This window comes from Stigmatopora argus, chromosome 21 (assembly GCF_051989625.1).
Source record: "Stigmatopora argus isolate UIUO_Sarg chromosome 21, RoL_Sarg_1.0, whole genome shotgun sequence".
In the NCBI taxonomy this organism is placed as follows: Eukaryota; Metazoa; Chordata; class Actinopteri; order Syngnathiformes; family Syngnathidae; genus Stigmatopora; species Stigmatopora argus.
Window position 1 is genome coordinate 8,960,273 of NC_135407.1, and position 21,355 is coordinate 8,981,627.

General features: G+C 38.2%; 1 protein-coding gene and 1 long non-coding RNA gene across 4 annotated transcripts in view; one reads left to right on the forward strand and one right to left on the reverse strand.

The window, feature by feature from the left end:
• Nucleotides 1-20,556, forward strand: part of LOC144066912 (uncharacterized) — a 23,454-nt gene extending 2,898 nt beyond the window's left edge. The window contains exons 4-5 of one of the 2 annotated variants that reach the window (XR_013297788.1): nucleotides 10,102-10,254; nucleotides 20,544-20,556. This is a non-coding gene — a long non-coding RNA (uncharacterized LOC144066912). Of the gene's footprint in view, nucleotides 1-10,101; nucleotides 10,255-14,754; nucleotides 15,501-20,543 lie in introns of those variants that run through there. The other variant, XR_013297787.1, reaches the window with a different exon arrangement.
• The window catches only part of ext1b (exostosin glycosyltransferase 1b), a 100,622-nt gene continuing 87,451 nt past the window's right edge, over nucleotides 8,185-21,355 (reverse strand). For both annotated transcript variants that reach the window (XM_077590321.1, XM_077590320.1), the window contains 4 exons: nucleotides 14,889-14,978; nucleotides 13,550-13,710; nucleotides 10,322-10,493; nucleotides 8,185-10,251 (listed from right to left, as the gene is read on the reverse strand). In XM_077590321.1, coding sequence (XP_077446447.1) covers nucleotides 10,066-10,251; nucleotides 10,322-10,493; nucleotides 13,550-13,710; nucleotides 14,889-14,978 — 609 coding nt within the window. In that variant the 3' untranslated portion in view covers nucleotides 8,185-10,065. The remainder of the gene's footprint in view (nucleotides 10,252-10,321; nucleotides 10,494-13,549; nucleotides 13,711-14,888; nucleotides 14,979-21,355) is intronic.

Genomic DNA, 21,355 nt, shown 5'->3' on the forward strand with positions numbered 1-21,355 from the left:
AAAATAGGAAGCGTCGTCGTGACTTCAATGCTAAGATAACTAGTCACATACAGCACACAGCCGATAGGGAAAATGAGCCCAAACTTAAATTGTCGACGGTGTGTTCAACCTGGCATTAAACCCAACAAATTTGTTGGCGTTTTGGGCTCAACTGATTCTTAAAAAATCACACGGGATCGTGATAAAAATGCACTTATGCCAGTAAATTGCTCTACGCCTTACCGCGTGTGTGTGCGAGTCGTCCACCAGCATGAAAAGTCTGTTTGAAAGGACAAGATACTGCGCATGTGCATAATTTACCCAGGTGCGTCAAAAATAGGCGTAACCACGCCCATAAAGTCCTGCCATATTGAATGTGGAAAAGATGGTGGCTTGCTTACCGCGCTCCACGAGGTGGTTTGTCCTCCCAACTCAATGTCTATGTTTTGAAGATTAGTCATGTTTTTTGTGGTCTTGATGCGATAAAACAGAATGTTAGCACACTAATTTTACCAAATATGGAGTCACATTTTTACTTAGTATTTTACATCAACTCACCTTTATTCCTGACTCCATTAAAAGTTTAACATTTGAAATGCAAAGAATGCTTCATTGTATTGCATTGGCGGTCCATGAATTTCCTAGCGACGCCTTCAGCTGTCGGAATCAATCCAACCCTCAAAAACTATTTTATGGCTATAAAACCTCTACTGCAGCTACAGCTGCGACACATAAAAAATCATCAATAATAACCTCATACAATTTAAATATTATTTAGGAATATAGCCAGATTTTACTCACCAAAATCCATCCTCCATCTTTTCATGTGTCATTTTCCCTTAAACAGAAGCAACCATGTGTACTCAAGGGTTTCCAAAAACGACAAGGTAAGGTGTGGCCACTTCATGGTGTAGAGATTTGTTCACCTGCCCGCCATGTGGGCAGGTGTGGTTCGGATCCCGGTTGGGAAACATTTTCCCTTAATTATTTCTATATACATGTGTAGTCAACACTTTCCAATAATGTCGAGGTAAAGTGTGGTCACTTCATGGTGTAGTGGTTCTGTTACCTGCCTGCCATGTGGGCAGGTGTGGTTCGGATCCCAGTTGGGAAACATTTTCCCTTAATTATTTCTATATACATGTGTAGTCAACACTTTCCAATAATGTCGAGGTAAAGTGTGGTCACTTCATGGTGTAGTGGTTTTGTTACCTGCCTGCCATGTGGGCAGACAGGGTTCAAATCCCAGTTCGGAATTATTTTTCACTTAAATAGAAACAACGTTGTGTAGTCAACACTTTCCAATAATGACATAGTAAAATGTGGCCACTTCATGGTGTAGAGGTTCATTCACCTGACTGCCGTGTGGGCAGCTAGGGTTCGAATCTCGGTGGACGATGAACCATTTTGCCATTAAAAAAAAACTAAGTCATTCAGTCTTTCCTTAAATAAAAGCACCAAATGACCAAGTATAGATGGGCCGCCTCATGGTGTAGTGGGTCAGTCACATGCCTGCTGTGTGGGCAGGCAGGGTTCGAATCTCGGTGGACTATGAACCATTTTGCCATTAAAAAAGACTAAGTCATTCAGTCTTTCTTTAAATAAAAGCACGAAATGACCATGTATAGACGGGCCGCCTCATGGTGTAGTGGGTCAGTCACCTGCCTGCCGTGTGGTCAGACAGGGTTCGAATCTCGGTGGACGATGAACCATTTTGCCATTAAAAAAGACTAAGTCATTCAGTCTTTCCTTAAATAAAAGCACCAAATGACCATGTATAGATGGGCCGCCTCATGGTATAGTGGGTCAGTCACCTGCCTGCCATGTGGGAGGCGAGGGTTCACGTCCCGGTGTCGTCAGTCAACGACTGTATGGTATAAGTAACACGCATTGGTTTGTACTGAAAAATTTTTTTTTTAATAAAATGGAGAGAATATGTACAGTACTGTAGAGAGAGAGAGAGATTTATGTATTAGAAACTGAAACTTTCAGAAGTCACTGTGGTCCAGTGGCAAAGACAATGAGTCAGAACTTCAGGTGGACTCGAGTTCAATTCCACTCTTTGCAATTCTCAAATTGTTTATTGAGGTAATGAAAAGGATAGATATAACTTCCAATCACTTCATTTCAGAAGTCACTGTGGTCCAGTGGCAAAGACAATGGGTCAGAACTTCAGGTGGACTCAAGTTCAAATCAGGAATGAGTTCAATTCCACTCTTTGCAATTCTCAAATTGTTTATTGAGGTAATGAAAAGGATAGATATAACTTCCAATCACATCATTTCAGAAGTCAGTCTGGTCCAGTGGCAAAGACAATGGGTCAGAACTTCAGGTGGACTCAAGTTCAAATCAGGAATGAGTTCAATTCCACTCTTTGCAATTCTCAAATTGTTTATTTAGGTAATGAAAAAGATAAATATAACTTCCAATCACTTCATTTCAGAAGTCACTGTGGTCCAGTGGCAAAGACAAACAGTCAGAACTTCTGGTGGACTCAAGTTCAAATCAGGAGTGAGTTCAATTCCACTCTTTGCAATTCACAAATTGTTTATTTAGGTAATGAAAAGGATAAATATAACTTCCAATCACTTCATTTCAGAAGTCACTGTGGTCCAGTGGCAAAGACAAACGGTCAGAACTTCTGGTGGACTCAAGTTCAAATCAGGAGTGAGTTCAATTCCACTCTTTGCAATTCTCAAATTGTTTATTGAGGTAATGAAAAGGATAGATATAACTTCCAGTCACATCATTTCAGAAGTCACTGTGGTCCAGTGGCAAAGACAATGGGTCAGAACTTCAGGTGTCAAATCAGGAATGAGTTCAATTCCACTCTTTGCAATTCTCAAATTGTTTATTTAGGTAATGAAAAGGATAAATATAACTTCCAATCATGTATAGGCGGGCCGCCTCGTGGTGTAGTGGGTAAGTCACCTGCCTGCGACGTGGGTGTCGAGGGTTCACGTCCCGGTGTCGCCAGTCAACGACTGTATGGTGTCGGCAGTCGGCCGAAGGCCGACTGTCGAACACCACCAGGAACCCCCCCTCCCAACTGTCTTCCGGTCAGCCGAAGGCTGACCGGAAATATTGTTTTGCTGAAAAAAATGACTAAGTCTTTATTTGAATGAAAAAAGGATTACCCATTTACTGAACTACAAGTGTAGTGATTAGTCAAACGAGAGCGGGATTCGAACCCCATCTCCCACATGGCAGTCAAATCCACTAACTTGAGGTCTGTCTGACCCATTGTCTTTGCCACTGGACCACAGTGACTTCTGAAATGAAATGATTGGAAGTTATATTTATCGTTTTCATCACCTCAATAAACAATTTGAGATTTGCAAAGAGTGGACTTGAACTCACTCCAGATTTGAACTTGTGTCCAACTTCAATTTCAACCCATTGTTCTTGCCACTGGACCACAGTGTCTTCTGAAATGATGTGATTGGAAGTTATATCTATCCTTTTCATTACCTCAATAAACAATTTGAGAATTGCAAAGAGTGGAATCAAACTCACTTCTGATTTGAACTGGAGTCCACCTGAAGTTCTGACCCATTGTTTTTGCCACTGCACCACAGTAAAGTTGATTATTCTCCGACTCTCTTAGCCTTACTATACTATGTCGTTTTTTAAGAAAAAAAGCCTTACTATACTATGTCATTTTTTAAAGGAAAAAAGCCATACTATACTATGTCGTTTTTTAGGGGGAAAAGCCATACTATACTATGTCGTTTTTTAGGGAAAAAGCCTTCCTCTACTATGTCGTTTTTCAAGAAAAAAAGCCATGCTATACTATGTCGTTTTTTTAGGGGAAAAAAGCCATACTATACTATGTCGTTTTTTTAAGAAAAAAAGCCTTACTATACTATGTCGTTTTTTAAGAAAAAAAGCCTTACTATACTATGTCGTTTTTTAAGAAAAAAAGCCATACTATACTATGTCGTTTTTTAAAGGAAAAAAACCATACTATACTATGTCGTTTTTTAGGGGGAAAAGCCATACTATACTATGTCGTTTTTTAGGGAAAAAGCCTTCCTCTACTATGTCGTTTTTCAAGAAAAAAAGCCATGCTATACTATGTCGTTTTTTAGGAAAAAAAGCCTTACTATACTATGTCGTTTTTTAGGGGGAAAAGCCATACTATACTATGTCGTTTTTTAGGGAAAAAGCCTTCCTCTACTATGTCGTTTTTCAAGAAAAAAAGCCATGCTATACTATGTCGTTTTTTTAGGGGAAAAAAGCCATACTATACTATGTCGTTTTTTTAAGAAAAAAAGCCTTACTATACTATGTCGTTTTTTAAGAAAAAGCCTTACTATACTATGTCGTTTTTTAAGAAAAAAAGCCATACTATACTATGTCGTTTTTTAAAGGAAAAAAGCCATACTATACTATGTCGTTTTTTAGGGGGGAAAGCCTTCCTCTACTATGTCGTTTTTCAAGAAAAAAAGCCATGCTATACTATGTCGTTTTTTAGGAAAAAAAGCCTTACTATACTATGTCGTTTTTTAAAGGAAAAAAGCCATACTATACTATGTCGTTTTTTAGGGAAAAAGCCTTCCTCTACTATGTCGTTTTTCAAGAAAAAAAGCCATGCTATACTATGTCGTTTTTTAGGGGGGAAAAGCCATACTATACTATGTCGTTTTTTAAGAAAAAAAGCCTTACTATACTATGTCGTTTTTTTAAGGAAAAAAAGCCTTACTATACTAATTGGTTCCGAGCGATTGTTCATAAGTTGAATTTGTTTGTAAGTTGATTCAGTGCTATATTTTGTATTATAATTTATGTTTAAGGCCGATATAAGTATATTGAAGGTTTATATAAGTGCATTTGTATGTTTAAGGCTTGTATAAGTAACACGCATTGGTTTGTACTGAAAAAAAAACATTTAATAAAATGGAGAGAATATGTACAGTACTGTAGAGAGAGAGAGAGATTTATGTATTAGAAACTGGCCAAAAGAAGCGACCTAATGACGATTGCACAGTTTTCTTCTTTTTTTTTCCATCATAAATGATGCGGTAGCACTGTATGGCATCATTCAATTGATTTGCAAACTTTGTGCAACGTTCAATATTTGGGTCCTGCTGCTCGATCTTTCTGTTTATAAATGGTACTGAATGTGCAACGCTCACCACTCTCACGCGCATCAAGCTTCGTTATTATTGCCACTCGTTTCAAATGAAATGGCTTGCCTCTTCCTTGCAACTCCTTCCATAGAAGCCTTTAGCTTTTTACCAACCATATTCAAAATTGGATGCATGAGATATTTAATGATACAAATGAAAAAGGTTCTTTGCACACTGGAGATACATTCACGCACTTCCGCATTGCAACGAAGAAGAAGGTAGATGCTGGGTGAGCTGAGCTCTCACAGCGCTAGGCGTCGGTATTAGCGGCGGAAAGAAGTACTACTCCGAAAAAGGTGCGAAAAACAAAATTGGACTTGCGAACATTTTTGGACTTAAAACGCAATTTGCAGACATGTTCGTATGTACCGGTGTTCGTAAGTTGATTGTTCGTAAGTAGGGGAGCGTCTGTATATGATTCAAATATTTCTTAGGCCAGCAGAGAAGGCCTTGAAGGCCCTGACGGCACACCACTGTTGTATATACAATACAAAAATATCTGAATCACAGACTAATCAGACTAATGTTAATTATATTATGTCCATGAATACTTATTAAATAATTCCAAATTGTCTATCATTTGTTTTTATTCATTTTATTTTAGATAAAGTAGTTTTATTAACTGTGTATTAATTTATATGTATAAAACATATAATAAAATGAGTGATCATAAAAAAAATAGTATAATTGCATTTTTTTATTGACCCAATATATTCATTTTATTTTAGATAAGGTAGTTTTATTAACATTGTATTAATTTATATGTATAAAGTATTAAATAGAATGAGTGATCATTTAAAAATAATATAATTGCATTTATAATTAACCCAAAATGCTCAGGTTTAAATTAAGTGTCACCATAATTGAAAAAAACAAGTCAACTTTTGAATAGCTGTCCACAATAGTGACCACTGTCGCTGAAACGCTAAATACAAATATTTCTGTTTATCATATTCTCAAATAAAAGAAAAATAAATTTCAGGGAGTATGATTTGTTTTCTATGTCTATTGTAAAATTTAGAATTGGATTTAATATTTCAGATATTTGTGCAATGTGTGTCCCACAACATGACCCTGTTACAATATCGTTTTAACATTTTAGATGAAAGTTGTGAATTACATGATATGCAAGACTTGACATCAGTTTTCCAAAAATGTTACCATTTGCATGCATTTAAAAATGTAAGATGAGATACTATGGAGCAGAAAATTAGAAAAGTGAAGCTTTATTTTTATATTAATCCATGAATATTGAAACTAAAATGTCCTACAATTTTGAACTGACCCAAATATTAAACAGGTGTAATATTTGGCCATCTCTTTCCCAGAGTTAAATTGTGAATTCCCGATATATCACTGTACTGATGACAAGGTTTAAAGGTGAAGAGTCATCAGGGGTGATGAAAGACACAAGTATCCTGAAATGATTTTATTTTATTATAAATCATCCTTACAAAATCATTTATCTATCTCATTTGTTACCTCTATAAAAGTCTTTACATAATAGGAGGAGGGGAGAGGAGAAGGCATTAGGACAGCCACACACATTCACCTCCCCCATCAATGGATCACGTGAGGATAAATAATTTGTAAAATGGTTGTGCGTGCGCTGGGATCAGGAAGGTTGGCGGTTGTTTGTGGTGATATGACATTGGATACATGGCCATTGATAACAACAACTGTCTGTGCAGGAATTTAGGTTGACAAAAGGCACAAAATTAAGATTAACAAGCACCTGGCATGTTATGGTTTTGATTTGGGAGTATAGAAATAACCTTTAGAAAGAATAACAAATCAATTCTTGCAAAAAAACAACAAAAACAAAACTCTAAACCATGGAAATGAGAAGCAGCTTTTTCGATCTGTAACAGTTGCTTTTTATTCTCCATCCTATTCATTTTATCAGGCCTTTGCAATTTGACTCCTGCCGGGAGCCAAGATGGTGTACCCTAAACCAATTTATAATATGTTCCCCTATGGCACGCGAGGGACTCCAGTTGATGTTTCCAAGTGGAGGAAAAAAAAAAACCATTGCGGAATGAAACTTAAGATGTGCGGTGTTATTGCTGTGTGAACTGAAACGGAATAAATACTTGAACTCCTCAGGATGATTCCTAATCTGTAACCTTGTAGCCTAAACAGTCCTGTTTAGAAAAAATAAATATGTTTATGTACAGTGCAGGGAGTTATAGGATATGCATTTTCTGATCTGTGACAATCAGGCATTAAAAAGGCGTAGTGTGGATTTAAGACAAAATGAGAAACAGATGCTTGTTGCAGATGAATACTGTTGCCACAAAGAAATACAAAATATGAACAATGAAATGCAAAAACCTGGTGGTTTCTTTGGACAGAAGGCAATTGTAATCAGTATTCAAGGGACAAAAATACCTAAAAAATATACAGTCATACCTCGTCATACGACCGCTCGTCATACAATATTCTCGTCTTACGACGGAACTTTCGATCGAATAATTTGCCCGAGATACGGTCAAAATTTCGTGATGCGACCAAGCCAGGTGGCCATGGCACTGTCTTTTTTGCATCTCTTTCGTGTATAAAATATATCTACGAGCACTGGGCGGACTTTGCATTTCCACACCCGTTTTTTCCCCCCACGTTGGTCAACATTTACATACCAGGTAAACAACAATGGATCGGCAGAGTTTTGCAAAGAAAAGATCTGGAATATACACTCGGTAATCAGACACGGGGAAGCGGCAAGTTCCAAACAACTCTTGATGCGTTCGTTTTGAAGACTCCGGCGGAACGTCCGGGTGGGGTCAACCCGTTACAAAGGTAAAAAAAGATTAAAACTAAATTAGAATTCAGTTGTGTGAAGTTACATTAAACGTTGAGTCTGTATATTTTATTCCAAGTTAATTTAAATTTGTTCGTTCGCCTCCGTGTGTGTCGTTGCTTTCCCCTCCGCGAAATGCGTCTAATTTTACTTCTATTAAACACATTTTATTCCTATTAAACCACTCGTTATTTATTAATTTGTCAATATATGGCAAATTAGAAGAAATAAAACATTTTTTCCAATAAAAAAAACCTGTTTTTGGTGTTTTTTCAGAGGGTTGGAACGAATTAATTTGTTTTCAATTCATTTCAATGGGAAACGTCCGCTCGAGTTACGAAAAGCTCGTCATACGATCTCAGTCTCGGAACGGATTACGATCGTATGTCGAGGTACCACTGTACATCTTAGCAGAAGGAACCTTTTTTTTTAAACGAAAAACTTAAGCAATGTCTGTAGTATTTTTGTCAATGAAATGTATCCCATATTATATACCTTTAGAAATGTCAGTAATAATCCTGAACACATCCACCTGTACTGAGTTTACCTGAATGGCGAAATTTCAGTGCCAATCGTGAAATCCATCATTCTGTCCTCTGTTTTTAAATGGATGTCTAGCGCAGTCAATGGCAGCCACTCATTCATGTTAGATTTTGTTTTCCAATATGTCCAAAATACGGTGCACTACAGGGGGGTGAAAGATATGGGTTAACATCTGTAAATCGGAACCTTAAAATCCTATTAAAGTTCAAAATAAAAGTAGTGCTTTGGCGTCGTTAGGCCAGAGCTGTCTAATAGAACAAAGTGCTTTATCGCTTTTTGTGGCATCTAGAGGGATATACTAACACCTTAGCTGGAGATCAATGACTTGATAGGGTAATTTTTATTGATTTATCAGTCGAGTGCCGAATGCTTGTGAGGATAAGCGGAACATAAAATGAATGAATGATGTAAAAAAGTTTGATGAGTGCTATTTTTACTTAGAAACAAAAATCTTCAAGGTTCCACTGTACTTGTTTTTTTGTGAGAGCAACATTTGTATTGACATTTTGGATTCCGCTATCAACACTTTGTATGGCACTGTTGCATATTCCAAAAATTTAAATAAAATGGCGGCTTTGCCAGACACAAAGGCCACACAAAAAGCAAGTTTCTTTCATTCAAGTGTCCGATCTGACATCTAATCACGTCATTCGTAGTGATTAATTAAAGGCCGACTGCCAGCCACGCTGCCAATTAATGTGCAAACTGTCAGCTTGTTTGATGTCACTGACAGCAACGAGTGGTGAAATGCTGCCCGGCACAAAAAAAATAAAAAATAAAAATAAAGAAAACCATGGGTATTATTGGACTGATGGGGTATTTCCAAGGAAGTGTCTCGAACTAGTACAAGCAGAGTAAATGTGCAATAAATAACTGTAAAGGCATACCTGATGTCAAGTTGGCACTCCCCAGAAATCATGGCGTCTCTAAAAGGCCAGAAAGTATGAAATGAAATGGCAGTTTGGGTTAGAACATCTAAGACTTAATGCATTTCATCCCAAATGTTCATATTATACATACACACGCCCACACGAGTGAGGGGACAATAAGATGTGAAATGAATGAGAAAAACAACCCACAGGACTGAGGCCAGTATGTGAAATTTCAGTGGGGACCTTGAAAGGAAATGACCATTAGAATCCCATCATGATATGACGTCAATATTCTTAAAATAAAACTTTAAAAAAATGGATGATCTGCACCCACCCCTCTCAGAGACAGCTGATTTGTACAAAAATCAAATCAGGCAATAAAGCAATGGAGGGGTTGAGTTGCGAGAAAGTCCACTAATCGTGTCCTGATGCAAGATGGATTGCTTTGAGTAACCAGAGAAGGGGGTATTCGCGGTGGGCAGTGTTCTCAGAAACGGCCCCACGCAGACAGAAAGACGCTCTTTCTCTCTTGTACACCTGCCAGAGACCAGGATAGTTCTCATCCACAAAAATATTCTATTTGAGAGTCTTGATCTGCAGTGTTTTTTTCTGTCTTCTTTTTGTGTACTCTCAAATATTTTACTCAGAAACAGCGCTAATATTCACTGGCGACGCTTCATCGTCTGGCACCGTCACGCCTCCCCCCGATTGGGTCCCCCACGAAGGGGTGCCGAACCTGTCAGAGCCTCTCGATGTCCCTGTATTTCTTGCGCAGGATGGAGACCTGGTCCTTGAACAGGACCGGATCGAGTCTCATCTGGGAACGGACCAGCGGCATGGCGCCAAACCAGCTGGCAAACTTGTTCATGCATGTCTGCCGCTGAGCAAAGTGGTCCGGATCGGCCCAGCGGGATGCTCTGGAAGACTGGTGAGCGATAGATTAACAAATATAACTCAAGTTTTTGCCACAAACACAAATAAAATGTCCACCTCACCTGTCCCATCATGGTCTCCTTGTACTGTTTCTTTTGCGTGACCTTGATCGGAGGTAGCTTAGTGACGGCAGAAACCAGGAAATTCATCAGGATGTCCTCACAGTTGGCCAGTTGATCTACCATACTTTTGAGACTAGACGGCAAGTAGTTTGTGTACAGGTAGTGGTAATACCTGAAAATAAAACACAAACGTTTCACCTGTATTGACAAACAGGCAGAAGGGACCTACCTGCTTGGGTGAGGTTGTTATTATGCGTGTTTTGGTAATCTATTTGTGTAAGAAGAAGCGCAGTGGCTAATCCACATGCGGGCTGATCGCAATAAAGGATGAAAGTGGAAAAGTCACAAGAGAAAAAATAAAAGTGTTTTGGGGAGCACTTGGAAACGCTGGTGGAAATTCTTCCAAAAACGACGTGGATAGGCGTCCCACCTTACAACTAAATTGGGTCAGCGCGGCCAGCACCATCGTGCCTCGTCGAGTCGCCCCGCCACGACAGAAAAAAGTGTTTCGGGGAGCACCTGGAAAATCGCTGGCGGAAATTCTTCCGAAAATGACGTTTGTAAATGACGTGGAACGGTATCCTAACTCACGACCAATCAGCCATGCGTTTAGGCATATCATGTAAAAACAATGATTCATACATCAACACTGCTTTCAGCTTTAACAAATAAAATATTGAGTTTACACACTTCGAGAAATTCAATCTTGTCTTTTAGGATCCGATAGCCATTTCTGGCCACCATAAAAAAATTCAACTCTCTACGATGCACGGTTTGGACAAACGTAGCGAGAGAATCTTAACATACTCACACACACATCCATTAATAAATCACGCTTTATAAGGATTATAGACTACACTAAATAGCATTACAGTAGTGTTATGGAGGCCGCCCGGTTGCGCGAGTGGTTAGCGAGTCGGCCTCACAGCGCTGTGGTCCTGGGATCAAGTCCAGGTCAGTCCACCTGTGTGGTGTTTGCATGTTCTCCCCGGCGGGCCTGCGTGGGTTTCCTCCGGGTACTCCGGCTTCCTCCCACATTCCAAAAACATGCATGGTAGGCTGATTGGACACTCTAAATTGTCTCTAGATATGGATGTGTGTGCATGGTTGTCCGTCTCCTTGTGCTCTGTGATTGGCGCCTATCCCACCTAACTAATTAAATTGGTGGCCAGCTAATTGCGGGGCACAAGGAGACAGACCACCATTCGTGCACACTCATATCAGTAGAGTGTTCAACCACCCTGCAATACATGATTTTAGAATGTGGTAGGAACCCGGAGTGCCCGGAGAAAACCCACGCGTACCGGGGAGAACATGCAAACTTCCCAAAGGAAGGTCTGGACCTGGGATCGAATCCGCAATTCCAGAACTGTGCAGACACAAAGAGTTGTGTATACATAATACAATGCAATCAGGTGATTTTACAGTTTATGACTTTCACAGTCACAACGATCTCGGTAAACCATAAATTCGATGTGGCTTGTTAAAAAAAAAGACTAATAAAAAGACAACTAATATAAGAAAAAGCAAAATAATCCTAGATCAGGGTAGCATGCAAATTAAAGTGTGAAATGAGAAATGGAGATGCTGTGCTCACAGCGTCAATAAATTATGTTTCAGTGCTGTGTTGTTCGTATTTGTATACAACTGCACTAAAAGTTATGGTGAAATGATCTGCTTTTTTTACCGACCTTCATGAATATCAATTAGTATGATGTATTGCATCTAGATTTTGCTATGTATATTACGCAACAACCACTACTTACTTCCATGAATAGACCAAGATTCCTTGCCAATCGAACATGTAGAAAACTCTTTTCAAAGGGGCTCTTGTTAGGAGATTTATGTGGCCAGATATTAGTTTAATAAAGAGAGACTAACTGGGTTATTGAATGTGTTTACATGGCCTCGTTTACTGCAAAAATGATGAAATGTTTTTTTCGCTGTATGTAAACGTAGACTTGCATGTGACGCCCCTCTGCTTAAAATGTAGAAAAATATAAAAAGTATTGTCTTTGTCATCATTATGTTTTGAGCATCTTTATAGTCAAATGTTGACTATTTTATGACCTATGTTACTCGTAGGTTGTCCGTTGGTTATCCTTGTACCCTGCCATTGGCGGGCCACCGATTCACGGTGTACACCGCCTGGTGCCCGTAGTTAGCTGGGAAAGGCTCCAGACCAACCCACTGCGACCCTTGTGAGGATAAGCGGTTCAGAAAATGAATGAATGAATGCATTCGGATGTGTTGGGCGTTGTATTGTACTGAAAGAGGTGACTTGGTCCCCACCTCTCTTCCTCCATTACACAAAGCCCTGGCTCCCCTCAAGGTTGTGTACTGAGTCCTCTTCTATACTCCCTGTACACATACGACTGTACACCGACTCACCACTCTAGGATGAGGTCCACAATGTCTTCGTGGTGTTTGGTGAACAATCTCACACTAAACACCACGAAAACAAAAGAAATAATCCTGGACTTTCGCAAACGCAGCACAGATCTAGCCCTACTCTTCATAAATGGAGCATGCGTAGACATGGTCCAGTCCTTCGAATTCCTGGGGGTCCACGTCAGGGACAAGCTCTCCTGGTCTACCTACACCACGGCAGTGGTGAAGAAGGCCCAGAATCGACTCAATTTCCTGAGAATACTCAGGAGGAACAACTTGGACACTAAGCTTCTGGTAACCTTCTACAGAGCCACTGTGGAGAGTATCCTGGCATACTGCAGACAGAAAATCCACGCAGAGTGATCAACACCGCCCAGAAGATCATTGGCTGCTCTCTGCCCTCACTGGTTGACATTGCCAGCCCTCGCTACCTCAGAAGAGCCGTGAACATTGTTAGGGAACCTTACAGCTGCTGCCCTCTGGAAGACGCTACAGGGTCTCACAAAACATGGACAAATCGACTCAGGGACAGTTTTTTCCCAGAGCCATCAGGGCTCTGAACTTACGTTAGCACGACACACAATCCCTTCTGTGCAATAACTAGAATATTCGACGTTTATCTTTTTCTATTACCTTGTCCGGACGTGACTTTTTAAAATTACTTATTAAAGTATTTATTGAGAAATACAAACTTTGTGGAGTAGCACCAATGATTTTTTTATACGCAGCTTCTATATAGTAAAGGATTTTCACTTGACTTGAACTGTAATTTAGTGCAAGAGATACGTCACAGCCGCGGGTGATTGGTGGAAATATATTCAGTTTGGAGTATGGCACCTGTGGTAGATGGCAGCGCCTGTTAGCACCATCGAGTAGTCATTGGTCCACTTGGAGGTGTAACCCCAACGCTCCTTGTTGCTGTCCCAAAAATGGCTCCGTGCGGGATAGCCAACGATTCGCTCGGGAAAACTCTGCCAAACGGTGAAGGCAAAGTCCACCTGGAAACAGACATTTTATAGGAAAACGCACATAAAGAGACTAACATATTTAGCTCCCAAAAATATAGAAATTAGCTTTTAATGTACTTTTAGGAAATCTTAGTTAAACTTGCAAGAGCTTGCATGCATTTGAAATCCATTTCAATGGTAGCTGGTGTGCACTGGCTATTTTTCCCAAACATTCCTGTTGCATATTGCCACAATTGAATAGATTTTGAATAGAATTACTTTATATTCAAGGTTGTGTTTTGTGATTTGACCTTTACACCGTACAACTGACCTGCTGTTTTTTAAAGAGGGAGTTAAACCCACATGCATTTTTGTAATACACTAAAATATGGACATATTTTGTAAATTAGGAGTGGTAGCTAACAGGTTTTATGCCCAAGGGCCACTTTTAAGAAAAATCATAGCATACAAAGGCTAACTAAACCATACCACTTTCATTTGTTAAACAAAGGATCGGAATCAGCTTAAAAAAAAGACTGTTTTTCAAATGTATTATTTTTCAAGTATTAAGTCATTGGTGATAGACGTCTACTCCATTTTGGCGAGGATAGTTAAATTGGATTGGACATCTAGCGCCATCAAGGACAGTGCAACAAGGACTCAACAAAATATATTTGATGGTTATGATTGTCAATGGCAGTGAATGAATTGTAGGCTACAAGTAACAAAAGAATCCAGAAGTATAACAACATTGCCAAACAGAGAAAATGTCCAGCAGGAGTCAAGATAATCACAGCTAAGATAGCTCTATTTATTATATTGTTTTTTAATAGAAGTTTATTTATGTAAAATAGTAATAATTAATTTCAACTTGTCAGATGGTGAAACCTGAGCTAATGGTAAAGCACTATTTAATTTAGCACTAGCTCTAAAGCTAGAAAGTGCAAAAAAGGTAGGTTGTACTCAAGCTTCTTGTGGGGGCCACATCGGGCATAACATGGAAACCCCTGTTCTGAATCTTCAAAACAACATAAATGTAAGATATCTAATCACCCAAAATGTCAATGCAAAAAATGAAGAAACCCTTTTTGCTAGGTTTGCTGAAGAAGCCAGGATGACCTTAAGTGTCAGATAGAATGTTGTCATAAAAGGGAAAAGGTACCCAGAAGGAGATTATACATACAGCAATGGTAAATATACACAAAATGACTATGAATATGTCAACACACCTCTGTGGTGGACAGCACTGTGTCTTCATCCAGACTGAGGACGGCATCAGTCATTATGGTGTCATAGGGGAAGAAGCGACTGCTCATCACCTGCAGGGCAAAATATGGAGCATTGAAATCATGCTGCTACATTGAGATGAAATCATTAAGGGCCATCAGGCTCACCATTCAAGATTCACTCACCTCCTACACATAAACACACACACACTTTCATGTTCATCACACCTCTAACAAATCCACTCTTAATTAAATGAACCAGGTACAGCACATGTATTCGACTTATTTCCCGTATCATTTTATGCAATTGTTATTTCAAGGAATCAAGAGAAAATAAGCAGTGATGTCAATAACCAGAAAAAAAGAAAATATTTTTACTGTATTTGAAAGCTATGCCCTTGTTAACCACAGTGATGTAGGGCTGATACAGACATGTGTTATTGGTCCAGGGTCATCTTTCTCTTTGAGATCAATAAACATCTAGAAACAAGGAAACCAGATACGACTTGAGTCATGTGTCCAAAATTTGGCACAAACCAACATTTCCTCTGCTAGTCCTCAAGAGATGGAAATAATATAACTTATTGCGACAGTACAGTACACCAAGAGGTACATTAAATAGAATAACTTCCAAAATGAATGACTTATTTTTTAAATTCTACTATGTACCTTTTAAGATCACTGTAGTTTTGCCTTCTCAAATCTTTCCCATGCCAGAAAATGTCCAGCTACCGTATTTTCACGACTATAAGGCGCACATAAGTCTTAAATTTTCTCCAAAATAGACAGGGCGCCTTATAATCCAGTGCGCTTTATATATGGACTAAAATATATATATATATATATATATATATATATATATATATACTAAAATTGTTATCACGATAAAATAAAATAAATCAGTCGATAGGGTACACCGACTACTATTTTCCCGTAGACAAAGTACTGCGCAGTGACTGCTGGAATATGTAGTAGTTCTTTTGTCAATACACCCAATGGATTGTGGCCTGTATACATCGACATCAACACAGCTTGACAAAGCATGGAAAGCACCGTTGGAAACGTTACGCTAGCTACCAGCTAGCTATTATTTACGAATGGATTGTGGCCTGTATACATCGACATCAACACAGCTTTACGAAGGGTGGCAGGCAGCCCCGGGCTAGTTACGCTAGCTACCAGCTAGCTACTATTTGCAAATGGATTGTGGCCGCCTGGACGAACGTATCAAACTCAACGTTTTCGATGGACAATTGTTCAATTCGGACACAGAAAATGAGGACTTTGATGGATTTGTGGGTGATTATGACGTGAGTACATTGTAAAATGGCTAAATAAAGTACAACCGAACAGTTTTGCTTCCGTTGCCTTTTTAAAAACGTGTTTTTAGCGTGCATTTGGTGCATGTAGCACCAATTTAGTGTGTTCGCCGTTGTAGTATATTGGTACTATTAGTGCAAAGTTATCACAGCAGTCATATATATATATATATATATATATATATATATATATATATATATATATATATATGCCATGTCTGGCTGTGTCTAAAAGAACGGTGCGTCCTTTGTGTGTAAAATACAGAAATAGCACTCGTTATTGACACTGCGGCTAAAAATATGATGCGCCAAATAGTCGTGAAAATACGGTATATTAAATTCTTTGATGAATTATTCATCCATTTATTCATATTTGTTCATGCAATTCACCTAAATTAATAGGGCAATTTTGCAACATCACAATCGGTCGATGTATTAAAATAATTAACCGCCCTCATGTTCAACGTCCCAAAAATGCTCATCTTTTACGCGAGTCTTTAGTGAGAATATTCACAAATTGATAGAACAACAATTTAAACTCTTTTTGTAATTCTCCCATTATTCATTTGCTGCATTATTAGGTCACTCTAACCTTCAGCATTTCTAACTTAGCAGCATCTGCAGAGATGATTACTCTTTATTGTTGTTGGATACATTCTTAATAGACAGTGTTTATAGCTTTCACTTTGCAATGTCATAAAAATTGCACAAGAGAAATAAACATTTTATATTGATTGGATCTACAGGGACATTCTTGTAAAAATATGTGTAATTTAAACATCCAACACATGTTACTGTAACAGGCAAGTAAACACGTTGGGTTACTTAGAAAGGACGTTCAAAATAGTCACATCGTGTCTTATTAATATAGCTACATTTTTATGCCATTAAACCTGTCCAAGCTCCGAACACCCCCCCAATATTATTTATGTTATCAATAATAAGGAGTGACATAATGAAGCTTGTAGGTGGTCGAAAAGATTTCAATTTTGATATCTAGCTCTGCAGGGATGAAAAGCACCCAGATTGGAGAGCAGCAGTATGCGTGTGTTAGCTTGTATGCATGTGTGTGTGTGTGTTCCATTCCGCCTCCCACACAAACAAGTGGCAGTTCTGACACGCAGCCCTCGAATGGACAAACTTTAATAAAGAGGATTTCAATCTAACATTCTGTGGAGTATTGCAAATACTTACTCTCTCCTTAAAAAAATGAGATAAATAAAAAAATAAATTGGAAAAAAACCCATCTGCTCTGAAAAGCTTGCACCATCCAATATCAGTTGACCTTATTTCTTTTTAAACACCACTACATCAGTGAAGTGACCTCGCTCTCAACAGACCTTCACACCAGAAACCCGAATGCTGGGAGAAAAGAGGAAGAACGTGTGGGATTGGCTTCTTGTGTTGTTCCTACATAGTTTTAAAAGCACCATTTTGCTCTGCATTTGGCGACAAAGACAAGCAAGGCGAAAATATTTCAAGGATCATCATTATTATAATTATTATAATAGTAATTATTATTATTATTAGTATCATCATTAGTATCATCATTAGTATCATCATCCTCATCGCCATTATTATTACTATTATTATCATTTTCATCCTCATCGCCATTATTATTACCATTATCATCCTCATCGCCATTATATTATTATTATCAATATCATCCTCATCGCCATTATATTATTATTATCAATATCATCCTCATCGCCATTATATTATTATTATCATTATCGCCATTATATTATTATTATCATTATCATCCTCATCGCCATTATATTATTATTATCATCCTCATCATCATTATATTATTATTATCATCCTCATCGCCATTATATTATTATCATTATCATCCTCATCGCCATTATATTATTATCATTATCATCCTCATCGCCATTATATTATTATTATCATTATCATCCTCATCGCCATTATATTATTATTATCATTATCATCCTCATCGCCATTATATTATTATTATCATTATCATCCTCATCGCCATTATATTATTATTATCATTATTATCCTCATCGCCATTATATTATTATTATCATTATCATCCTCATCACCATTATATTATTATTATCATTCTCATCCTCATCGCCATTATATTATTATCATTCTCATCCTCATCGCCATTATATTATTATTATCATTATCATCCTCATCGCCATTATACTATTATCACTATCATCCTCATCGCCATTATATTATTATTATCATTATCATCCTCATCGCCATTATATTATTATTATCATTATCATCCTCATCGCCATTATATTATCATCCTCATCATCATTATATTATCATCCTCATCGCCATTATATTATCATTAGCATTATTATTAGCATTATCATCATCATTATCATCATCATTATCATCATTATTATTATCATTATCATCATCATCACCATTATATTATTATTATTATTTCCCTTAACCGTAAAGATCAAAATTAAGAGATTTTGGATTATCCTATAGGCAATGCAATTTCACCTTCAATAACAATAGTGCTTTATTTCAAAAAGTGAGGTCCATAGAGGATGAGTTTAGCCTTGAAAAACTGACCATTTTGCAGTAATGGAGCACCAACTCTATCTTGACCTTTGTGGAGTTTTGGCCAACTGTCTTATTACGTGACAATAGAAACTGTTCGCATTGTGTATTTAAAGTTGAAGGGAAAATAGAGTATAACGGAAAAAGTATTTGTTATGTTCTTGTATACATTAAGCTACTATCTCATGCACTGTGAACTCATAACTACACAATACTGTTCGGTCGGATGCACAATCTGATACACTGCTGTAAGCCAAAGTAAAAAAAGTAAGATGCATTTTTCAGTAAAGATGTCAATTACAAAGCTTCTAACTCTACCTAAAACAACATTTCTGATAAATATTAATTGAAATCACTTAAATCATTTAAGTTGTTTTAACAACAAAACAGACAGTTGAAAAATACATTGATTTTAAGGTATAATTACAGTAAATTGGGACAAGCTGAATCACAACAAATGTAGGGTTATGTGCACCGAAGTGTCCCCTAGTCGACGAGTCGTTTTGTACTGTCCCACACAGAAGGAAGAAATCATTTTTAAAGATCACATTGCAACTTTAGAGCCATTATGTACAGAAAATTAAAATTTACTCATTCTGGCTTGGGGACAAAAGGCACTTTGAAGCTTATTATTATCCGCTGTATGCTAGGACCTGTTCCTGTTTGTATTGTTGCGTGCTGCATGTGTGACATGCTAAAGTGTTTAAGTTATTAACAATTGCATGTTGGGGATGTTTGGATTGAGTGTTTATCGGTGTTCGATTATTGATGCCTTGATCCACATGGCAAGTGTGACGTGTTAAAGTGTATGTCGGTGTTCGATTGTTGATGCCTTATGCAAGTGGCTTGTCCAACACGGGAGACTTTTCTTCATACCAGTAAACTGGATTGAGAAAGCAACAGTGAAAAACTATTGTGATTATTTCTCCCTGTGTTTCAAGGTATGCTGGTTGTTGTAGAGGCCGGTTGAGTTCGTGGTTTGCAATATACACTGTTTAGCGTGTGACAAAGAAAATAATGTTTAGTAATGTTTAATTACTTTTGAATTGCGAGCGTGAATGTGCGAGTCCCGGGTCATGCACATGTATGTAACACTTAGTACGCTACCTTCGGCCGCCATTACCGTTACCATTATTAGTAGAGTGTCTATGACGGTCATAGCAAGGAATTTATGTTATTGATATTTCATTGTTTACCCTGTTGAATAGTTGAGAAGGACTTCTCGAAGTTGTAAAAAGAAAAGATAAAACAAGTTATGACCGTATATTGAACGGGTGTAATTGTACATTATGTTTTGGGTTCTAACGTGTTGTTAATATATATATATATATATATATATATATATATATATATATATATATATATATATATATAGGTGTAATTGTATATTATGGGGGTTTGTGTTGATAAATATACCAGTAAACTGGATTGAGTGTGCAACAACGAATCACTTTTGTGATTATTTCTCCCTTTGTTTCAAGATAAAATGCAGGGTGCAACACATGCACAGATTTCGGTAACTATTGTCATGAGGCGAGGTGGCCAATCTAGAATACCCGCATTTGGGCTAAAGTACTACCAAAAGTAAATAAATTCTGCCAGGGCTAAGGGTGACACCTTCATGGAAATACTGGCTTTAATTTAAATTTTGTTCCCACTGTTACACACAAGAAAAATACAATTTTGCTATCTCAATTCATTAAACACGTTTCTTTGTGTTTAAATTCAATACTAAAGGTGTTGTCAGTCCTTTCATGTTTCACATTATCCCATTTTGCCATAGGCCAACATTGTCAGAGGGCTAAAGAGACAGCGAGAATGAAGAGACATGAGAAGTGTTCCTTCCCACTCAGTTCTAATGAGCCCTTGCAGTGTCATCATTACGGCTGCAATCTCCTGCGGGCACGATAAGAGAAACAAACCAAAGCTATCCCCTTTCTCTATGACTGGCTCTTCTCAAGATGGCTAGACAAAGTTGAGAGGACTAGAAGGACTGGAGGGGGGGAGTGTGTATGTGTGTCTGAGACAAGGAGACCAACAGAGAAGCAGAATAAGAAAAGAAACAGGAGAGGATGAGAGGCGAGCGATTCCAAACCCCAGGTGGTTTGTAACGTTAGAAGTGCGACATATTAGCCTGGGGCTTCCCATTGCTATCCTGGAATGTGAGCTGTTACAGCTGGAATCTGCCTGCGAGCGCTCAAAGCTTGTCTCTAAAGGCAGCGGCAGCAGGGGGGAGGCCAAGAGGAGAACGGACCACCGATGTGTGTCGGCCACATTCAGTGCCAATTTGGGATTCTCCCAAGGCAAACAAGCAGATTTTTGACCAGTAAGAACATTGAGGTAGAAAAGACAGACAGAGGATAGATGTTAACCCCATCAGAATTCAACATGACAAATGGTATTTGTTTCATATTGCTTATTCCATTGAGGCAGAAAAAACATGGTGAGGCCATGAAGTGAAATTCAGACTCTACATGTCAGGTCTGCGAGACCTATATTTATTTATATTTTTCGCCAAATGAGTGGAACACAACTTTGTACCACACATTAAACAGAGCCAGCCGCAACCACAGAAAAACCTAGATTCATCTTTAT